The sequence below is a fragment of the Calidris pugnax genome, unplaced genomic scaffold, assembly GCF_001431845.1.
Source record: "Calidris pugnax isolate Ruff unplaced genomic scaffold, ASM143184v1 scaffold19, whole genome shotgun sequence".
Lineage (NCBI taxonomy): Eukaryota > Metazoa > Chordata > Aves > Charadriiformes > Scolopacidae > Calidris > Calidris pugnax.
In genome coordinates this window covers 2,604,239-2,627,688 of record NW_015090775.1, presented here as the reverse complement: position 1 = coordinate 2,627,688, position 23,450 = coordinate 2,604,239, and the positions used below count along the sequence as shown (strand labels likewise).

The following is a 23,450-nucleotide window of genomic DNA, read 5'->3' as shown; positions in this document are numbered from 1 at the left end:
GGCTGAGGGCGGTGGGGGTGGGATAAGACAGTGACAGTCCTTTATATTTCACCATTTTCAATTATATTAGATGCAAGGCCAATTGCTATAGCTTTCCCTGAGTGAATTATTATTCTTCCTGCACCTAAACCAGTATACCTATTACTTATGTCTGAGGGAAAGTCATCTAGCATTTTACAAATGTCTGCAATATATATTTGCTCCATTCTGCAGCTTGTCATACTCCGGTGAGAATAAAAATGTTATGCAGCAGAACAGTAGTTTGTCAGAGGTAGGCCAAAGAAAGAAAAAATATGTTTCCCATTTCCTGAATAACCTCAATCCCTGGACGCTGACCCTTTCCCACTGGGACAGTGTGCTGGCCTCTATTACACAGCTGCTATTCTGTTCCATCTAGTGAAATATATATATATATTATTTTTTTTTTTGTTTCTAGTGCTATGTTAAAACAGTAAAACCAGAGCTATTCCGAGAGAGCAGGAGAACAGATGCAGAAAGGGCAAAGCAACCAGGTTGGTGTGTGCACCAAGAAGATGGAAAGTGGAGAAGCCTACGAGAGAGGAGAAGAGAAAATGAAAGGAAACAGCAGAAGCACCTAGGGAAAGGGACATCTTTTCTCCTAAGCTGGTTCAGACCCTTCCCAAGAGGCTCCAACCCTGACTGGAATGTCCAGGCATTACACAGCGTCTTTACTCAATCTTCACTTCAAAGGGTTTCTCAGACTGGACCACAAAAACATCACCAAAGGCTCAAGAATTACTCATTTTTATGAGGACCACAGGTCTCCGAAACATCTGCACAAACTGGCCTTTCCATAGTAAAAAGTATCTGAGATACTGACAACACCAGCAGTGAAAGACCTGAATGGAGAGTTGCAGCAGACCAGTGAGAAATGCAAGTGAGAAAGAAGCTGGAAGAAAAAAGGGAAAAAATTGTACCATCTCTAGTTTTGAAGCTGCACATAGTAAATTACAAATACTAACTAAATTTAAAGTGTATTTCTACCCCAACTTGAAATTACAGTAAGAAGTAGCTACATTGTTGAATATTTTTTAAAAAAACATTGATAATCTGAATGAAAGACATTTCTCATCTTTAATCCCAAATGTGATTACATACTCCAAACTGGCAGTAGTTTTTGCAAAGGGTGGAAAATATTCAGGGCTTGTTTATAATTAGTAGACTAATTGTAATAGGGCCACACCTCCAGCTCTTATAAAAAGGCATAAGGTCTCCTGAGGACAAACATGCCGGTCCGTTTATTCCAGCTGAGGGTCCTGAAGATGTTTCACCTTTCGTGATGGTGCCAGTGCATTGGAATGCACTACAACCCTGCAACGTAAACAGATTTCTAACAAGACTGCAAAACATCTCAGGTTGTCAACCAACAAACAGAAACCTCTGCTACGTGGTGACCCAAGCACACCTGGGTTTAAAGGACTCAGATCTTCCTTTGCAGTCTTTTGTCTTCTCCTCTCTTCCAATTCCAAAACTATAGGTGATTATTAAAATATGCACAAGGAGCTATGAACACATTTTGCCCTCTTGAAATGCACACAGAGAAGCCAGCAGGGAGCTGGGCACACCTATCTGCCAGAGAATTTGTCTCTCACTGTTCACCCCTGCTTAGTATTTTCTGAGAGCTGCAAGTCCACTAACTAATGGCCTGTCAGCTGTATCTCTGCCCCCTTTTCTCTCATCTGCACTTTGGGGTCCATCAGCACGAAGAAAATGACTAGCTGGTGACAATCATCATTGGCAAGAGCTTTTCTGATCCCCACTCAAATGGTGTTGAAAACTGTTTCCCGGCTCGTGTAGAAGAGACAAACACATTTCTGGCCCATTACAGATTGATGCAGTCATCCTTTCCAGTAATGGGCTTGAAAATTGATTGGTCCCAATTACATCAGGAGTAAACACATCATTTTCAGCACCAGTTGGAAGTGGTCCAGGGGGACCTGCTGTTGACAACCACTGTCAGCAGAAAGTTAGTCAGTGAAAGGTGATTTTTCTAATGCAGATGCTGAACAGAGAGCCAGGAGAAGCTTGACTTTAATATGATCTGCATCAAAACAAACATCCACATTTCGGTATGTTATTGATGGTGTTTAGGCACATCAAGTTTAAGATTGCATGTGGATTGTGACTGTACAATATCCTGCACATAAAAAAAAAACCCCTTACTCCTAAGACAATACAGACATCTTAAATATTCAAATTTAGATGATCCGTGAAACATTGTAATTTACCACTACTGACATCATATGGACTGCAAAGAGAATACATATACATCAAAGGTTTGCCCAACTGCCAACTACCATTTTTGAAAGCAATACTGTTTTCTACATAAGCGTAAATGAAAAGATACCAGGGTTCCAACCTCATTTCTGCAAAGTGCCTTTTAAATGTCCATATTTGAGTTTATTGCAGTTTTCTTATTTGTAAAATCAGAACGCTACTTCCTTATTTCATACAATGTAATGCTGTGAGGAGAATCAATAATTTTAACCAAGCAGAACATATAAATTGCTGTACAACTACCTAACCCTGTTTTGCTATTTATAATGCCCAGTGATGGACCAGGTAATGGAACAGATGAAACTGTGATCCACAGCTTTGAGTACCTTCATCAAATGCCATGTGCAGCTTCCACCCACACAAAACGTGGCAACTGCTTGCTTTGCTTTAGAAACTTAATTGTCCCATCATTTCACTGTTCAATTACATTCTTCCATCCATTTCATCCTCAGCTACACAGAGGGAAAACCACCATGTTGTGACCTTACAGTTTTCTAGGGGCCACCACTTAATTTTGGTCCCACATTTGGAAACTTCTAGATAAGCTAAATGACATTAGCTAAATGACAGGCATAAAGTAAGCTGATGGTCCCTACTTCACTTTTCTCCAAATGCCTTTGTGTGCCAAAGTCACATCATTAACATTCACTTCACAAAATACAAACATGATGTATTGAGAAAAGTACCCTGGTTTGGATAAATATGTGTTCATTCAACCATTATGTAGTATTTAAATTATTTTTCAAGTAAATTCCCTATCATTAAAAAAGTCACTTTTGTTCTTTTGAGAACAATTTTCTTCAGTCTGCGTATGAAGAAGAGAAAAATGTTTTTCTTATACATGATCACATTGTTCAGGAAATTTTACAGTATTTCCCTATTATGTAGCTTCAGCCCACGCTTATACAGCATGTTAATGATATTCAAAGTGGTGTGAGGGCCTATAGCACATGACAGTTTCAAAATGTCAGCACAAATGTATTGTAAGTTGAATACAGTCTTAATTTTTAAAGGAAATTGCACATTTCACAGAGTTGAGTATAAATGTCAGCCTTATTTTAAGGTTGAGTAAATAGTCTTAAACACATCCTAATCCTATTAGATGCAAACCCTGCATGTAAAGGTTGAATTGAGTTGGCAGAGCGTTGGAGGTAAACAGGCATTCTGCTCCCATAGGTATACTGTACTGAGGGCTGGATAAAAGAGCTTTGTCCTTCTATTCCCCCAGTAGTTTCCCTCCTTTTCCCTTGCACTTTCAAAGCCGCGATTCTCCTAATAGCCTGAAATATTTCAGAAAGACAAACGCTCCACATTTGGGATGCTCGCTATTCCACGCTTTGACTCCAAGAGGAAAACTCACACGGCTCTTAATTAAACCTGTGCTTGCAAAATAAGACATGGGCAGCTATTCACCACGGTGCCCAAACAATTACCCGCAGGAGCTGTGTAACTCCACTGAACAATAACTGGACTTACATAACTTGTTCCTTTATGTGTGATAAAGATATATCCCCCCATTGCACTGCAGCTCCCCGTGAGCAACCAGAAAGACACTGTTCTTAAACACACGAAACTAACTGGTTTGAGTTTTATGTTGGAGGGTTTGTTTGATTCTTTTTCTTAAAGTTTGCTCAGGCTGAAAATAATTTCCTTCATATTTTTTCATTATTTTTAACATGCTGTTAAAAGTTCTCATTTATCAAAACATACTTCTCTCCAATGTTTGCTTTCATTTCCTTTTTTTTTGCTTGCTTTAAGGGTGAAAGAAGATGAAACAACTGAATTTCATTTACTCTCACATCTGTACCCTGCTCTCCTTAATTCTGTTAGCAGGTGATGTACAGCTGTAGAAGGGGAATGGGTTTTTCACTAGCATACTAATCCTCAGACCATGATGAATTTGATTCAAAAACTCATCTCATATTCCTCCTGGTCCCGCCACCTTCTCCGACAGGGACTCGCATCCCTCTTCCCAACATTACTTCCTTCCCTAGTAGTCCACCATCACTCCTACTGGGTGTGATGGCTAAAAAAAACTGGGTAAAAAAAAACCTCTTTCTTATGGGGAGCGAAGTTCATGTTCCCAGGTCCTACCCTCCGCCAATCTGACATCCTTATGCTTCCAGCAGCTGAGACCAACGGAATTTGACAGGAAGAGGGAATTCTGTAATCAAGGCAGGTTGCAAATTACCACTGGGAGTTCCAAGGCAGGTATTTCCCAGCAGAAGAAAAAGTTATTCTTCAAACATAATGCTTCCCTGAAGTTTTCCAGCAGCCTTTTAATCAGCGGCCAGCTGTCAAGATTCTGCACACACGGACATACATCTAACATTGACATTTAGCTTTCAGCCTATATAACCTGGGAGTGTTTGTTACACTGTCAGTAGGGAAGACAGGGTAAATTCAAGTTAATTCAAAATGAACACCCAAGCTTCATTTTCTATATTGTTAGCAGCAATCAAATATCCTGTTTATCGGAGAAATGAGAGTTCTAAAATCACATACCTACCTGACTTGACTTGTGTACCTAAGAAAAATGGAAACGTATCCTAACTTTAAATGTATTTACATGCCAGATGCTCTTACTGCTTTTGTGTACCCTTAAAACGACCTCACTATTTTAACCAGTCTTCTCCAAAAATTTACTTTTCTCATAAGCAAGCTTTTACAAAAGCTAAGACATTTTTCTTCAAAGTTGCATTTCTCTAGTTCAAGACACTAATCTTGGTAGCATTTCCACCCCTAGCAATGGTACAGTGAGCTAGTATAAGCTAGCTTAACCATGAAATCAAATGAAACTAATAAAAAATGTAAATACTATTATTAGGCTTTTTATATTGTGAAAACCTAAAGAACTTCTTGAAGAAGTTAACAAGCAGCTGTAAAAAATCGTAGGCTTTTTATATTGTGAAAACCTAAAGAAGTTCAAGAAGTTAACAAGCAGCTGTAAAAAATCACCAAAAAACCCCCAACAAACTAACCTTTAAAAATATTGTTAAATACTCTGATTTATTTGTAAATTATTCAAGTGAGACTACAAGAACAAATAATGGCATAAACTAGTGCCAGGTATCAAATTGAACTTTATGGCTCAAAATGTGTAAAATAAGTCATAAATTGTTCTTGGGAACTCATTTCATATGTATTCATGAGGTGGGAACAAAGTTATTCATGAACATAAAAGTGTGCAGGGCAGAAACAGCTCCCCCCCGCCCCTACACAGAACCCTTGAAGACCTACCCAAATGTTGACAGTGTAAGACACTGAAGCCATTCTGGTGTTCATGTAGACAAAGAGCTTTGTACACTTTGAAAGTACAGGTAGGCACAAATTAATTCAGAGAACCTGTCTTTGTAATTTCATCTCAAACTGATAGCACTTAATAACAATTACCACTAATAAACAGTAAGACCACTGCTTTCCACTGCAGTTTAGGATAAAAGTTACATACCATTACTCATAGCATATTTTAAACATGCATCATGTCCCAAATTACTTCAGAGCAAATAAGGTAAAAAACCACCAACTAATGAAATAGGAAAATATTCCAAGCCCAATTCATTTCAGAGAGCTATAATAGATGTTTCTACCCCAAACATAATTTCAGATGGGGAAGTACTTACATCACTCTGGTATTTATTGACTTCCATGGCATGCTTAACATCTGGAGGCTCCTTCATATGTGCATAATCTGAAGTTCCTTTCTCAGCATCATGTTTTTGTTTGTAGAGAACCTGAAAAGAGCAACGTTATGCTTCTGTGACCTCGGCAGAGCAGGTATAATTATGTGAGCTGGGTTAAGCCTAGCGTCATAGCGTGCCTGTATTCAGGAAGAAATGCAATAAATAATTAAGCTCCTTAATGGAACCAGAACCCTGAAACAAGAGCAGCTTCTACCCAAAACAGAGACATATGAGGCACAGTCAGCAGAGAGGCTTCTCTGAGACTGTTATTGCAGCAGAGGTACGAGTAGGCAGAAGGAAGAAAAAGAAATATACAGATACAGAAAATCAACACAGTGCGAAGGCAGCCCAGGGAAAAGCATAAAGGAAAGTTCTTTTGCTCAAAACACACTTGAATCTATCAGCTAAGTAAATATTTCCTTGTGCGCTTTGGGGGTTTTTTTCCCTGCTTTCAGAAAAAAGGAAAAGAAAAAAAACCAAGATTTTGTGCATTCCTCATAAATAAACAGGTTTACATGAAATACTCATAGCCCAAACATCTCTTTCTTCCACTATAAGGAAATTACTAGCACAATACACATTTTGACTAGCCTCCAGGTTCACAAAGAGAAATAATATTTACATTCAATTGTCATCACGGAAAGGAAAATGGAATTGGATTGTGAGTTTATAAACAATTTTATTTTTATAATAGAAACTGAGCTTAATGTTGGGCATTCATCCAGCTTTCACTGTACTGTGTTATACTTACATATACACACACTCACATACTAAAACTGCCTGAAAAGCTGATCTTGCACTTATCCTTGTCAGAAGCTTTTAGGCTTACATTAAGAAAATTCACCAGGTTTTGATGCCTGAAGAAGCAGCGAGCATCAAGTAAATTCATTTACTAATAGCTTGCAGAAGCAAGCATTAAAATAATCCCTAAGAAAACAGCAAATACCAAATGAGATTGAAAGCTGACCAGGAGGAGGAGGATTTGAAACTAAAACCCTTGACAGCAATAAAAGAATACTGTGAAAGTTTTGAGATGGGAACTCTTGACTGTGGTGTTTCAAACTGTTTTAGGACAGGACACTAGAACTGTAAGAAAATGTTGTATCTATTTGTGTTTAAGGCAGCAAGATTGCATCCGAGTCACAGATCAGGGTGCCCAAGGCAATATATTAGTATCTGCCCTGACTATCTCAGATTACAAAATGATATATAGGTTGAGAGATTTAGACAAAAAGGTGGTTTTATAGTAGCACTGCTACTATATGAATGAAAGTATCAAATTAGGAAACCTAAAATATGCCAGCTCCTTATACAGTGTAAATCCAACATGATCAGGCCTCTGGGGAAACAAACACAAATTAAATTGAAACAAAAAACGGTCTATAACCTCCCTATACTGCTTACATCTTGCAACTGGCAAAGCAAATAACATTTAACAAGTCTGAAACATCACTAACAAATGATTCTCTGCAAAAGTGTAATTACTATATAAACTTATGCCACACAAACTCTTGCTACTTCTGTTTCAGATTGTGGCTTTTAAGATGTTTCCCACTTAATACCGTTCTGAAAAGCAGACCCGTACCATTACTTCCAAACTCTACTCATTTACAGCTATTTTATTACATTGCCACTTTGCTGGTTCAGCACCCATATCTTTCTGTTGCTACATGGGCTATATAACCAAGACATCAAAAAACAAAAGCACATCAGCTCCCAGGGTGAAAAAACGAATAAAAATCACAATTGAGTGTCCACTATCCTGGGAAAAAATTACTGTCTCTTTAGCTTAATGTAGGAATATTTGACTTGCTATTTGATGGCTGTGTTCTTCCTATCTTTTCAAATTATTCTTATTAACTAACTTAAGTAACCTTGTAGCCACCACAGGCTAGGAGGAGTTCAATAGCTGTTTAGTTTAGTTTTGGACAGTTTAGTGCAAAACTATTCTCAGATCTGTAAACCAGTTCCACAGAAGCATGAAAAAAAATATTACTATTTCACCAACATTCTTAGAATCCCTATTTTACACGTTAGCATGTGTACATTTCTTTCTCATTTTCAAGCTTTAGCTAAACTGAATTTTTTTTCTCAAATCTACAAATGAAACTAGTCTACAGAGAGATCAGGTATTACAGGTCACTGACGTAACCTCTACTGTGTAGTGGCACCATTTATTAACTCCAGAAATACAAGGCAATTATTTAAGTAGGTATGACTTCAGATTGAACTAATTTGTAAGTACTCATTTTTTATTTTCCTTATCTCTCTTGTACACCAGTGTGTCAATAAGAAGCTGCATTAAGGAAGGCTTTGTGCTCTTTTAACTTAACTCTGACTGACCCTCTGGTTTGGAATACTTCAAACACTATTAAATTTTTATATATCCCTTTATAGTCAGTAAGTTGAGCTCCGAACTTAAAATCCACAGTGTAGGATTTTGCAGGAGGAAATGTTCAAGAACACAGAGAATACCATTTTAATCTCTAGATGGAGAATAAGATTATCCAATGTATTTGTTTAAAACAATACCAGAAAAGTCCACTAACACCTGCTACCATGAAAAAGAAGAAATCTCAAACATTAGATTTGGTACTATAAAAAGCCATAAAGAATTACACAAAACAATCTGGTAATGTGTAACATGATTGTAAGGGATGCAGTAAACCAAAAAATAGCTTTATCATAGTAAAAAAAACACATATGAAAATAAAACGAGGATTCTGCCCACAAGTAAAAAAACTCTTGAAACTTTCTTTGGAAGTTGAAAATATTGCTTAAGATTCACTTGGCTCATCACCTTTAAAAACAAAAAGAAAATACTGTAGAGCATTGACATATAGTTACTATTTGAGATATTGCCCTGTGCAAAGGAGAAAATTAAACTGCCTTCAGTTTGCTTTAGATTATTCCTTTCAGATAAGAAGAAAAACAGTGCAATCTCTTCTTATGGCAGAAATAAAGTGATGAAAAAAGTGATGAAACATACTTTTTTTTCAACACTGTTTCCCCCTCAAGCAATTTTAAATACCTTTATCATTGCTTGTGACACCTTATTAAAAAAATGTTCTGCGTAAGGAAGAACTGAGTATACTGGTCTTCAAGTATACTTCAAGACAAGAAAGAGACTTGGCACAAAGCTAGCAATAATCGGAAATTTTCCTTCAGAAATATTTTCCACAGGAAAATTGCAATTTTTTCCAGAAAATGTCCATTTCCTCCCAGGAAAATCAAAATGAGGGCTCCCTGCCTAGACTGCTCTCATCAACTTTGTCATTGCAGAGAACAGGGAAACTGGTGAGAGCTTTGGAGGCTGGAAGGAGGCTGACGTTACGCCCTGGGGGACTGGGACTTCTGCTCCCTCTAGTTTGCCCTGGGGACAGCTACGACAAAGGAGCCAGAGGGAGGAAAATGTGGTTGCTCGGCCTCAAGAAAGCTATTTAGAAGGCGACAGTCAAATTTTCTGCAGAGAGGGAAAAATGAAATTGATAAAAGCCACCCAAGTATGCGGGGCTATGGATTTCACTGAATTTCACTGAATTTTTAAAGTTGGAAGGGACCATAGAGATCATCTAGTCCAACTCCTCTGCTGAAGCAGGATTGCCTAGAGCATGTTACTCAGGAGCATCCAGGCGGGTCTTGAAAATCTCCAGAGAAGGGGACTCCACACCCTCCCTGGGCAGCCTGTCCCAGGGTTCTGTCACCCTCACCGTGAAAAAGTTTTTCCTCATATTTGAGTGGAACCCTTTATGTTCCAACTTGTGCCCGTTGCCCCTCGTCCTCTCACTGGCAACTACTGAAAAGAGTCTGGTTCCCTCCTCCCTCAGCCCGCCCTTGAGATACTTGTAGGCATTACAATCTTTGTTTTCATTCTCCTGAAGCATTTTTTTTTCCCATAAATAATGCCATGACGTTTTGTCAAAATTTCAGATGGATTTCCTTCTCTACGAGTATTTGTTTCCACCTTTGTGCCACTTCTGTATAAAACACAGAAGAGCAAATGTGGGCTTTACGCAAAAGCCACCAAAGGTGGTCTTGATTTAGTCTTTCCTGTGTGTTTTGAAGAGGGAATTGAGCACGAATCTATAGAGCCAATACAGGGAGAAAGCTCTGCAGGAGGAGAACCACAACTGTTGGGGTGTTGTACTCTCTACTATGGCGAGATCCTGCCAGTGCTGACGTTGTATGGCTGGAACCTGTGGAACAAAGTCCTGGCTCTGCAAAAGCCAAGGACAACTGCTGTGTCAGTTAGAGCATGCAGAAGTGAGAGATGGTGCTCTGGAGAGGACAGTGGCGGGCAAGCGTAGGTGGGGAATCATTTCTTGTGAGAAAAAGGAAATTTCCCCTAGTTGCCTCCAGCTTCCTAAATCGGGAGTGTGATCTGAAACAGTGTATGAAATTATCAAATTGGGCTACATCTAGGTAGGCTGAAAATGGAGTGGCTGGTGGGCAGCAGTGCAGGAGGCACCATTTCAGGATCAAACATCAAATCAAGGGAGGGACCATTTGCTGAGGACACCCCTGTGTAAGGAAGTCACCAGAGGTGTAGAGGTGTACCAGCCTCAGCAGTCCTGTGCCAGCCAGTGGTAAGGGGAAGAGTCAATGGCTTGCTTCCTTCCACACCGTGATCCCAACACACCTGCTTGGCAGACGAGGCTACAGGTCCTGCCAAGAACATGGCATCACGGAGCGAGAAAGCACCTGCTTGATCTGTCTTCAAAAGCTGTCAAACCTGGCCTTGCATCAGAGAAGCATGAAAAGGGAGTCAAAGGCGCACATTTCTTCTAATGTGGATGGGGAGGAGGAGGTGTACTCGTATTTTCCACCTCTCAGGAAATCAACAGCTATTTAAAAACAACTTACAATAACTGAGAAACAGAAACATGCAACAGCCTTTTTTGCAGAAGAGTTGGCACAACGGCCATCCGGTGCCGTTCTCTCTCCTATGGCATACCCTTGGTCTCCTCTGGCTGAAGTGATGAGCTGGAAACTAACAATCCCAGCTAAAAAGATGCAGCAGAAATCCTCTCTGCCATATCCTGACCCAGTTGAAATCTGAAATCCTTGTATTAGCTACTACTTAGGTACCGCAGTGATCGGCACAATATGGATTAGATTTGAATACTGTAGAGAAGATTTTCCACCAGAAAATCCCCTAGGATCTCTCTCAAAGTAGCATTAAATTCAGGTCCACTGCAACAGTAACCACAAGTTGGAAAAATGTGTCAGCGTATCTTTGAGTTTTATGATAGATTATGATTTATAATGCATCTATTCCTAAGAGGATGGTATGAGTTTTACAGGAAAAGTTTCTGCTAAAATATAACTCATTCTATATGCATATTTGTTTCTCTATGACTGTTGGATGATTGAAGAAAACCCTCAAAAAATATCAAATGAAAATGTCAGGCTTTTCCTTAAAAGGGTTTGGTTGGGGTTTTTTTTGATTAATCAAATGGTTCCATTCTTAGTCTCAGTTATTTATCTTTTCTGCCACATCGCTGATGTTAATTAAACTCATTTCGGTAAACTAATGTAGAATGTACTCATTTGGACTGAATCCAGGAGTAAATCTGTGGTAAACTAGTTAACCAATATTTTTTAAATCAAGCTAACGGTTTAAAAAATGTTATACAAGTTTAAATTCCAATTTATTTCTACTGCAATTCTTCTAATCACTCACTTTATAATGAAATGTCACATTAATGTCTTTTCAGCTACTGTGCTGCTTGAAATTGAGAGTATATGCTCCTTTTCAAACCATGAAAATTAAAATATTCTTTATTTATGTTATTATATTTGCTTAATATAGCCTTGATTAACACATTGTTTTAAACCAAAACATTTCTTCACAAGCTTTCCTGACATTTCAGTGCTCTCTTTTTTTATGAATATTTTCCTTTGTTTGAAAAGAAAAAAAAAATAAATTACTGCATTAGAAGCATGTATATTGAGATACAATCAATAATATGGATTTAGGACCATGTTCACTTCACAGAGTTGCTGTATTACACTATACATAGTTAATCTCTATAAGAAAGAAGAAAGACAAAACCAGAAAAACATGGAAATGCTTGTTGGACAGAAAGCCATGACCATCTATTAGCTGTAATTCTCATGAGTAACCATGAAAATCTGCAACTACATTCATATTACACACACTTAATACTCACAATTCTACTGAGATCAATGGAAGTGAAGGGTCACCTGCCTACATTAAGGGTATTATATTTTTAAGCCCCTGGAGGCAATCAAACTGGAATTTACTATTTCACTCATTGTTTGCATGTTTTACACTATGGTCAATATACTTGTTTTTATCTATTTTAATTCTATAAAATTTGTTGTGACTGGTAGTATGTAGACCATCAGAAATACATTTATTGCTACCATTAAGTGCCTTTAAAAGTCATTAAAGTGTTATATTTTTTTCCCTTCAGCATCAAACATTTTATAAAGCTAATACAACACCCAAATTTAAATGCTTGTTACGGAAGATACTATGAAGGCAGTGCAACGTTACTGAATTCAATAATTCAATTGCATTGATGGATTTCTAATGGATTTCATTGGATTGATGAATGCACTAGCAGTTTTTAAACTTATATTTAATAAACATCATAAGTAAAATTGTCAGCATTTTAAAAATGAGTAGTTCTTGATGTTAAGAAGTTACGGTCATAAACCTGGAATTATAAACTCACCCAAATAAATCAAGCAGGAATTCAAGCATCTGTTCAAATATATTGTTCAAATTGGTGATAATCTGTCACACAATCATTCTAATCATTCAAAATCATTCTAAAATTGTACCTTGCTCTGAAGTTGCGTTAATTCTTTTGCAAATACACTGTCAATTGTGGCTGGCATCTGCTGATAGAGCGAGTTGGAAAGGTCTTTCTTAGCAGCTCCTTTATACTTCACCTAGAGAGGAGGAAAAGGTGACATATAATGCAAAAGCTAAGACAGAGTAATCATACAACCTATTTTTCTCTATTAAATAAAATGGCATAGACCATTAGAACTGGAAAAATCTAATAAACTTTCAAGCAAATCAGATCTTTAAATAACAATTTTAAAATACTTTAGGTGGATGTATCTAATTCACGAAACAATGCAATGTATCTCCTAGTTAAATTCAATAGTTTGGGGGGAAGTATAAAATAAGGTAAGCAAGGCAGGTTTTTTTCTCTTTTCTTAATTTAAAAAAAGAAAAAAACCAAAATTATCTTTTTTTCTTTCCATTTTCCCAAATTTTGCACAATGGAAGCAATGAGAGGCCAACAAAAAATATTTTACTGATTAATAAGTGGTAGCAATTAAATGTAATCAGGAAGGACAGGAACATTGACGTTTGCGTGTCTGCTATCATTTCTAGTTAGTCTTCTCATATTACAGACTCATTTTTAAATTACTTTTTTATTTATCCTGTACTTTCTCCACTACTACAGTACTAGCAGTTCCTCACAAAAGGGTTTTAAGAGACAGGGCAGAATAAAAGTCCAAAATCTGGGAGGCTTTTTCTTCAGATCGAAGTTTTTCAAATTTATAAAACAATAGTGTCAAGTATTGCTGTGAAAGTAATCATAAATATCAAGGATATTTTAAATGGTATTGTCTAATGTAATTTATTTTCTCTGTGATATACAGCTGATCATTAGAGACTAGTTGCCCATATATATTACATATATCAATAATTTGCCGTGGTATTTGTTGCTGCTTCCCAAAACAGAGGGCTCGTTTTCACTGCAATAATTTCACTGCTAAGAATTTCAGTGTTCAAGTTTTGCAAAAACAGGTTACAGGACACTAGAGGTCAGTCATTTACAAGATAAACCATCCATCACATCACTGGCTGCAGGTAATGCTGCAATAAGCAACAGCACTCAGCAGTGTAATATCATAAAATACACAGGGCTTTACATTTTGAAATTCCTTTATCTTTCTAAATCTTTGATTAATAATTAGCAGCTTTTCTTTGGAAGCAGACAGACTGATTCAATAAATTCTCTATTTCGTAGACTACAGTAGTCTGTCTCTTAGAAAGTATAATTTTGTTACGTTTATGCCTCTCGGGACATGCCACTCTTTCTCATAAAATATGAGGACAAATATAACAAAAATATTCATTAGATGCATTTATAATGAGTGTAGCCACACAGCAAACTGATGTGTATCAGAAACAGAATATAAGCTGTATATAAATTACATAACTCCAGGCAGGGTTATTGGGATGTTCTTTATCGTAATGACGAAGGTAGGAAAAAAATTAAAGGCACCAAAAATTCAAGTCTTCCAAGGGTCAAAGTAAAAGAAAAATCACCCAGAACCAGCAGTTCCTTAACAGAAGCAGCTCTGTCAGGTAGAACTCCTGCTGCTGTTCTCACCTGGGACATGAAGAGCTGGGAGGAGATTCTGCTCTGGCGTTTTGGAAGCTGCCGTTCTCCCTCTGTGTCTGTGTGTATGCAAAGATCTAAAAACTCTGAGGTGGGTACCCATACCCACGTATGTATGTGAGCACTGAGGGGACCTGCAGATGGCAGATCTCTGCCCCAGTCCCCTGGCTGGAGGAGGACAGGGGTGATGACACGGTAACAGAATCACTGCATCACAGAATCTTCTAAGTTGGAAGGGACCTTAAAGATCATCTTGTCCAACCGTCAACCTAATTTTGACAAAAATAAACACCAACACAGTGTCCTTCCCTCCTTCAGGCTGTGAATTCTCCACTAATTTTGACAAAAATAAACACCCACACAGTGTCCTTCCCTCCTGCTTGATAGTCAGGCTGCGAATTCTCCGCAGCAGGGGAACTGCACACAGGAATAATCTGAAAACCCCATCCCTGCAGAATAACTAAAAAGAAATCCTTTTCTGATTCCTCGGTTTATCCATAAAATGGGATAGCTAAGACCACCTCAGAACCATTAATAAAACATCTTTGAATCCCAGAATAAAAGCATTGCATAATTCCAAATTAGTATTACTCCTATATACAGTTTATACTAATTACAATGCTTTAAGTCAATTCAGCTTCAAACAGAACTGTTATTTGAAATAAGCCATCTTTCCACTGCTAAAAAACACTGTATTCAACTCAGAGAGTTTTTATGAGGCATAAGAAGCAAAGAGAATTCTTCAATCTTTTAGGTCTTACCTCAGAAATAAAAGCACCAAGACTTCTCACATGTTTTAGCTGTGGGGTGTCAGGTACAAATATACATTTGCCCTTAGATTTTTTAAATTCTTCTTTATAGTGTATCTACAAAGAGGAGAGAAAAGTTTAGTTGTTCTTTAAAAAAAACAAACAACAAAAAAAAGCACAACAACAAAAAAACAAAGGAAAAAGATATAATGGCCACTTTTATTGGTGGTGTTGTCATATTAATATTTATGGCTATTATGCTGGGTAGCTTGCAAACACCTCAGCCTGGATCAAATTAGGCCACACAGGGAAATGCCCAGTCCTCACACAGTACCAGGGCTATGAAAAAGGCACAGAACTCTTTAATAATACAGATGAAAAAGATTTTATTTTTTTTTTCCTACAACACATTTTCACCACTTCCATCATATAGATGTTCTAGTATCTCTAAAGGAAGGAGAACTGAATAAAGCATTTTCACCTTGATCTCAAAGAACAAATTGCTAAGCTAACTTCTAACACAGACCTAGCATGCACCAGGTCTTATATCTGCACAAAACAATCAAAAGCCACTGCCAAAGCCTTTCTGAATTCAAGAGTTACACGAAGAAATTCAGAAGCCAAACTTCTGAATTCAGTGAATTCAGAATTCACTGCCAAACCACTGCCTACAAAGCACCCCAACAGTCATGGCACGCAGGTAATATCAGAGTTAAAGAGCATTTCAATTTTAAATTGAGTCATTTTTTTAAGTCATAGGTACGCACAACAGAAACAATTTTTGATGCAAAAGGCCACAAGGTATTTGGGGGGAAAAAAAACCAAAGATGTTTTTTGTGTTCTTTTTAACCTTTTTCTTACCACATTCTTCAAACAATGTGGGCAGGTATAGTAAGCAGTTATCAAAAAATAAATGCATGACTATTGATGAAGTCAGAAGCACAGTCTGTATTGGTGAGATTGCACAGGGGATAAAGTCCATGAACGTGGTGAATGTGTAGGGATCTTTATTATGTAAGAACAGCCTGTCTGTGATGAGATGGACTAAATAGATTTTAAAGATAGGCATCTTACATGCCTTACATTGGTGAATGTGTAGGGATCTTTATTATGTAAGAACAGCCTGTCTGTGATGAGATGGACTAAATAGATTTTAAAGATAGGCATCTTACATGGATAGCCTTAAATGCTTTTTGTAATATTTCTTTCTTTGTGCGCAGAATAATTTACTTCAATGTAAAATGAATTATTTAGTATTAAGCTTTCACGTTTATTATCGGCTACCATTTCTCTAACCTCGTTTTCACATTCTGCACAACAGCAGCTTGCAGTTATGCACTCTGGACTTGCTGACAAGCACTGACAGAAGCAATATGATCTGCATCTGAGCAGTACTGAAATATGCAGTCTTAATTTCCTCCCTCTCTGAATCCTTAATGGATATCACAAGTTCTAGTCTATGCTCCTCTACAGGGACTTGGAAAATTCATGAGAAGGATGGGAGCTGACGCAGAATCAGCTCCTGTACTTTCTGATGCAAACCTTTTGCTCACCACAAAATGGGATTAGATAATGCCAAATTCATCTCAAACTGATGGCTACATGATCCTCACACGTGAAATAATTTTTGTTACTATTGATCTCATCTAGGTTTGGACTACTGAAGGGATCTACATCCCGTTACCGAATCATGTTGTCTGCCTATGTGGATTACAGTGTATTTTAAATAAAAACTGTGTGGTGAACAACGGGGGTAAAACTACTGTATGCCATCATTTCACTCTGGGATACACAAATCCAATGGTTCATGTCACCTGTGTGTGACACCGTACCCCTAGGTAATTACAGAGCAACACACAAAAAGGGCAGTGTTGTGATAAGCACGAGGAGGCACTTACTGTCATTCTGCACACGTGTGCCAGCACCCATGGACTTGCAGGGCCGGGGGGCAGAGAATGTGTCCACGAACAGCTTTAAAAAGCTTCACAGAATTATGGTCATTCGTGGTGATACAGCTGAGAAGTGATGGGGGAAATCTAAAGAGCTGACTGTCTTCTGGTTAGGTTTGATGGAGTTCCCAGTAGGAACTCCTGTAAAGCCGAGATTCTCTTAGAGGAGATGGGAGAGTCTTGTGGCTCCCAGCTTGGATAAATCACCCATGGATAACTGAGAGCTGGCTGTAATTACATCCATTTTAATTACAGAGCAATAATTCCATCTTAAAATCAAACATGAAAGCCTGCTAAGGTGTCTCTTAACTGGGGGGGATGACATGACACAACTAGAAGAAACTAAAGTCATGCTGCTATAGAAATCATGCTTTCAAAATAACCGAAAGCAGTAAGGACAAATGCCACCTCCTTATTCTTTTATTATTCACATTTATTACAGTAACCCATAGAGGCCACAAGATGCACGTAGGCTCAAACGAGCAATTTAGAGAGGACGTGTAACAAAATGTGTGGTAAACTCTGATCCAACACATTCTGTTCTGTTACAGAAGTGTCTGCATCGCTTGGAATCGGAGAGATGGAAGATTAAATGGGATAAGTATAATGAAGTCATTACATCTGCTCTTATAAAGTGTATTCATTGCAAATGATGTAAGCTAGAGGCTGAAGAGGTTGGCTATGACTGACATGTAGATAACCATCAGTAAAAACATTAATACCCAATAGCTACTACCTAAAGTAGCTTGAGATTACAAAGGAGCAATCTTGGTACCTTCTTTTAAGGATCTATCCAATTTTCAGCACCCTTTTTTTGAAAATTAAAGTATTACCAGATGACACGTGGACGAAGAGGAAACTTTGACCTTGTCAAATCACAGCCAAGCCAACCCTGCAACACCTACACATCCCAGATATTGGTTTTCTGAGTTACCTATTCCTTTCTGATATGTAAGCCCTAATAAATTATACCTTAAGTGTAGTTTCTGTATGTTCTCATAAAATCAACATAGTCAGTTCACCTTGAACAATAACATCCCAAATCTAAATATCAGATTACAACGTAACACGAGCCAGATCTCAATTTTTGGTTTCTTTAGAAGAAAGCTTGTTAAAGTCCCTCTCTCCTCAGTAGTCTCCTCTGCTGACAGCCACCATCCTCACAGGAGAAACATCACCCGAACTCCCATTCACACGAAGGGACAAAGTTACTCTTCAGCCAGACTTTTCCAGAGGGACACAGAAATAAACCTCCACCAAGGAAAATCTGATGCTGTTACATTGAAGCAATTGGATCTCCTCCAATTTAAAATGTCCTGGATCTGATCTATCATGCTTATGCAATGTCTATATCTGATTGACATCGTTAAAAATCTATAGTAACTAAGTCAAGAATTTTCTAGCTAAATATTTTTTAAACATATTCTAGCATTTCAGTGGAATCTTCCTGTAAGTGTAAGCCAATATTATTATGCTATGCAGTTTTGAGCATCTATCACCACAGACTAATAGATAACACTGAAAATTCATCTATTTTTATCCTCCCTCCTTACAGCTATGTATACTGGCACCCAGATCTGTTCTAACCAATCAAGCTTCATAGCATTAGGCTATAACTTGAAAAAATACTCCATTTTTCTGATGAAATCAGCCAAGGTATTCTCATGGGCGACACCCTCCGCATGAGACCCACTTTTTGGGACATTCTCCTTCCGAGGGCCTAGGCTTCATTCCGTTCAAATGCTCTGAAAAGCTCATACTTTTGCAGCTGATAATTTAAGGTACTAGAGTAGGCTCTGCCTTTCTATTATTCTGTGTGCTTTTATATTTGACCCTTGGATGGGCACATGCTGCACTGTACATATCTGTAAAAAATACATATCGTAAATATAAAGCCACTGGAAAGAGAAATGCAAATGTAAGGATGCAAACAGTCACCACCACTTACGTCACTGATTATTTCACTGCATTTTCGGGCCAGTTCCATATTTCTGTCCTCAATAACAGGCTTGAGGAAGACCTGCAAGAGAAAAGGAATCATTCCAGGTTTATTGTCCTAAAAGGGTACCAATAGAAGGAAAGGAGTACTTTTCAAAGCTTTTGGGGTTTAACTCACCTTTTCTTCTTCCTCCCCATCCTCATTTTCATCTTCCCTGAAATCCTGAACGACAGACACTCGCATTTTAATACTTTGCAGCAAACAACAATGAGAACTCTAAAAAGGTTGAGCGCTGCAGGAAACGGCTCAGACCCTACAGCACGCCTGGAATCAATGCTTCATTTGTGTCCTCCACTGCACTTAACTCTACCAAGGCTCCTTCCTTATTTAGGCAGCACTTGACAGTCTTTATCTGAACAATTCAATGTGAGTGAACTGAAAGGCATCGCAGATGGCCTTGTGAGCTATCAGTCGCACCAGAGCTAATGCTTTCTTACAGATAAAATATAATTAAATGACCTATCCCAGTCAACTATTTTTAAAATGACTATGAACGCACATAATTAAAATACTGTGATGCCCTTAATTCATAACTTCAGAAATTTAGTAAAATTAACAGGCTTAAAAGGGGAATATTGACTCCAGGGTTATGGGAAAACTGCCCCATTCTAAGATTCAAGGCATCACTGACTCCAAAACCAGTTATCACAAATATTTTGTTAGTTCAATAACAGAGCTTTCTGATTTAAAAAAAAAAAAAAAACAACCTACACTATTCTCATTTTCCAGTAGGTGTAACTGCTAGTATATTTTTCAGGAAATATCCCTTTTCCACAAAGCAAATAAAATTCCTTAAATGCTTTGCATATTAGGTCAGCTGAAGGTTAAACCTGTGCATACATAGATACAAACACATCTCTACGCTTCCAAGCACACGTGGCTATGCATTTACACAAACATGAATTTTCCTTCACTGTTAAAAACTGTCTTGCTCTGTAGTCTCAAAACCAACCTTTTTGAGGATGAAGTCATTGACTCTGGCTGCAATGAAAGTGATAGATATCCTTATCCTGATGGGCAGAGTGTCACAGTGCTTGTTTCTGCAAAACCTGCAAAGAGGTATTACAGGACCAGTTGGACTAACCAGCATTTTAACATTCTTTTTTCTTCTCATCTTCTAGAGGTCATGATTTTGAACTTCATCTAGCAAAGTGATTCACCACTACACAGCTTTGTAATCAGGCCAAGATATAAGGAATGTGTACTGTTAAAGAACCTCTTCAAAGAATTTTAAGTACTTGTGCCCAAACACAATGTCCTTAGAGCTTATTTAAAAACACACATTTCCTTAGAAAAAGAAACATTTCAAAGAGAAGGACAAATACAGTATTTGACTTAGTTAAGGTCTGAAAATTTGAAAAAAAATATTAAGAACAAAGGCGAGCCAGATCTCAATTTTTGGTTTCTTTAGAAGAAAGCTTGTTAAAGTCCCTCTCTCCTCAGTAATGTCTCCTCTGCTGACAGCCACCATCCTCACAGGAGAAACATCACCCGAACTCCCATTCACACGAAGGGACAAAGTTACTCTTCAGCCAGACTTTTCCAGAGGGACACAGAAATAAACCTCCACCAAGGAAAATCTGATGCTGTTACATTGAAGCAATTGGATCTCCTCCAATTTAAAATGTCCTGGATCTGATCTATCATGCTTATGCAATGTCTATATCTGATTGACATCGTTAAAAATCTATAGTAACTAAGTCAAGAATTTTCTAGCTAAATATTTTTTAAACATATTCTAGCATTTCAGTGGAATCTTCCTGTAAGTGTAAGCCAATATTATTATGCTATGCAGTTTTGAGCATCTATCACCACAGACTAATAGATAACACTGAAAATTCATCTATTTTTATCCTCCCTCCTTACAGCTATGTATACTGGCACCCAGATCTGTTCTAACCAATCAACCTTCATAGCATTCGGCTATAACTTGAAAAAACACTCCATTTTTCTGATGAAATGAGCCAAGGTATTCTCATGGGCGACACCCTCCGCATGAGACCCACTTTTTGGGACATTCTCCTTCCGAGGGCCTAGGCTTCATTCTGTTCAAATGCTCTGAAAAGCTCATACTTTTGCAGCTGATAATTTAAGGTACTAGAGTAGGCTCTGCCTTTCTATTATTCTGTGTGCTTTTATATTTGACCCTTGGATGGGCACATGCTGCACTGTACATATCTGTAAAAAATACATATCGTAAATATAAAGCCACTGGAAAGAGAAATGCAAATGTAAGGATGCAAACAGTCACCACCACTTACGTCACTGATTATTTCACTGCATTTTCGGGCCAGTTCCATATTTCTGTCCTCAATAACAGGCTTGAGGAAGACCTGCAAGAGAAAAGGAATCATTCCAGGTTTATTGTCCTAAAAGGGTACCAATAGAAGGAAAGGAGTACTTTTCAAAGCTCTTGGGGTTTAACTCACCTTTTCTTCTTCCTCCCCATCCTCATTTTCATCTTCCCTGAAATCCTGAACGACAGACACTCGCATTTTAATACTTTGCAGCAAACAACAATGAGAACTCTAAAAAGGTTCAGCGCTGCAGGAAACGGCTCAGACCCTACAGCACGCCTGGAATCAATGCTTCATTTGTGTCCTCCACTGCACTTAACTCTACCAAGGCTCCTTCCTTATTTAGGCAGCACTTGACAGTCTTTATCTGAACAATTCAATGTGAGTGAACTGAAAGGCATCGCAGATGGCCTTGTGAGCTATCAGTCGCACCAGAGCTAATGCTTTCTTACAGATAAAATATAATTAAATGACCTATCCCAGTCAACTATTTTTAAAATGACTATGAACGCACATAATTAAAATACTGTGATGCCCTTAATTCATAACTTCAGAAATTTAGTAAAATTAACAGGCTTAAAAGGGGAATATTGACTCCAGGGTTATGGGAAAACTGCCCCATTCTAAGATTCAAGGCATCACTGACTCCAAAACCAGTTATCACAAATATTTTGTTAGTTCAATAACAGAGCTTTCTGATTTAAAAAAAAAAAAAAAACAACCTACACTATTCTCATTTTCCAGTAGGTGTAACTGCTAGTATATTTTTCAGGAAATATCCCTTTTCCACAAAGCAAATAAAATTCCTTAAATGCTTTGCATATTAGGTCAGCTGAAGGTTAAACCTGTGCATACATAGATACAAACACATCTCTACGCTTCCAAGCACACGTGGCTATGCATTTACACAAACATGAATTTTCCTTCACTGTTAAAAACTGTCTTGCTCTGTAGTCTCAAAACCAACCTTTTTGAGGATGAAGTCATTGACTCTGGCTGCAATGAAAGTGATAGATATCCTTATCCTGATGGGCAGAGTGTCACAGTGCTTGTTTCTGCAAAACCTGCAAAGAGGTATTACAGGACCAGTTGGAGTAACCAGCATTTTAACATTCTTTTTTCTTCTCATCTTCTAGAGGTCATGATTTTGAACTTCATCTAGCAAAGTGATTCACCACTACACAGCTTTGTAATCAGGCCAAGATATAAGGAATGTGTACTGTTAAAGAACCTCTTCAAAGAATTTTAAGTACTTGTGCCCAAACACAATGTCCTTAGAGCTTATTTAAAAACACACATTTCCTTAGAAAAAGAAACATTTCAAAGAGAAGGACAAATACAGTATTTGACTTAGTTAAGGTCTGAAAATTTGAAAAAAAATATTAAGAACAAAGGCACAGGCTGCTTTCACTCTATAGTAACCAAGAGGTCGGATTCTTTATACGTTAATAGTACAGAAATTTTCACTATTTTCCATTCCATTATTTCAAGTATGAGCTCCTAGAGTTCAGATTTGGATTGGCATTGCTGAAGTTCAGGCTGAAACCAGTAAGTCTGGTTTATATAGGTGAGGATTACCAGTAATTTATGCTGACTACTTTTGGAGCTCAGGATGTTTCACCATTATAGAAACAAATGGTTTTAGTCTTATAAGATGGGTATTCACAGTAACAGGTCACTTTTGAAGATTATGGCCACAGGAAATATATTCATAAACAACAGACCCGTGCATGATTTCAAGGACCACATGTTAAGGACACAGAGTACCTACAAAAGTGCCAGATGAAAACGCAGCACCAAGGCTTCATTTGGAGATTTTTATGATAATATTGCAAACACTATATTCTTCCAGCACAGTTAATTTCCCTTTCCTTCCTACATTTAATAAAATTCTTAAGTGGAGACATTGAAAAATATTTTAGAGAGTTGAGAAGAGCTATTAGTAGCTGCAAAGCTTGCTGAACATGAGGAAATCTTTTGCTATTTTTTGCACCGGAAAGCAAATATGATCAAAATCACAAAGTCAAAACCGTTCAGGTTTGCAGGGGGAAGAGGAGGCTGTTCAGCTTTTTAACATGC

General features: G+C 37.9%; 1 protein-coding gene across 6 annotated transcripts in view; it reads right to left on the bottom strand.

Annotated features, from left to right (window-relative positions):
- The window catches only part of NEBL (nebulette), a 283,351-nt gene that overhangs the window by 84,969 nt on the left and 174,932 nt on the right, over positions 1-23,450 (bottom strand). For 3 of the 6 annotated variants that reach the window (XM_014946164.1, XM_014946199.1, XM_014946190.1), the window contains exons 1-5: positions 19,192-19,351; positions 19,024-19,095; positions 15,139-15,243; positions 12,795-12,905; positions 5,922-6,032 (exon numbers count right to left, since the gene is read on the bottom strand). The exons of 1 other annotated variant lie outside the window; for it this stretch is intronic. In XM_014946164.1, coding sequence (XP_014801650.1) covers positions 5,922-6,032; positions 12,795-12,905; positions 15,139-15,243; positions 19,024-19,095; positions 19,192-19,257 — 465 coding nt within the window. In that variant the 5' untranslated portion in view covers positions 19,258-19,351. Of the gene's footprint in view, positions 1-5,921; positions 6,033-12,794; positions 12,906-15,138; positions 15,244-19,023; positions 19,096-19,191; positions 19,352-21,335; positions 21,408-21,503; positions 21,674-23,450 lie in introns of those variants that run through there. 2 more of the 6 variants (XM_014946172.1, XM_014946181.1) reach the window with 2 other exon arrangements.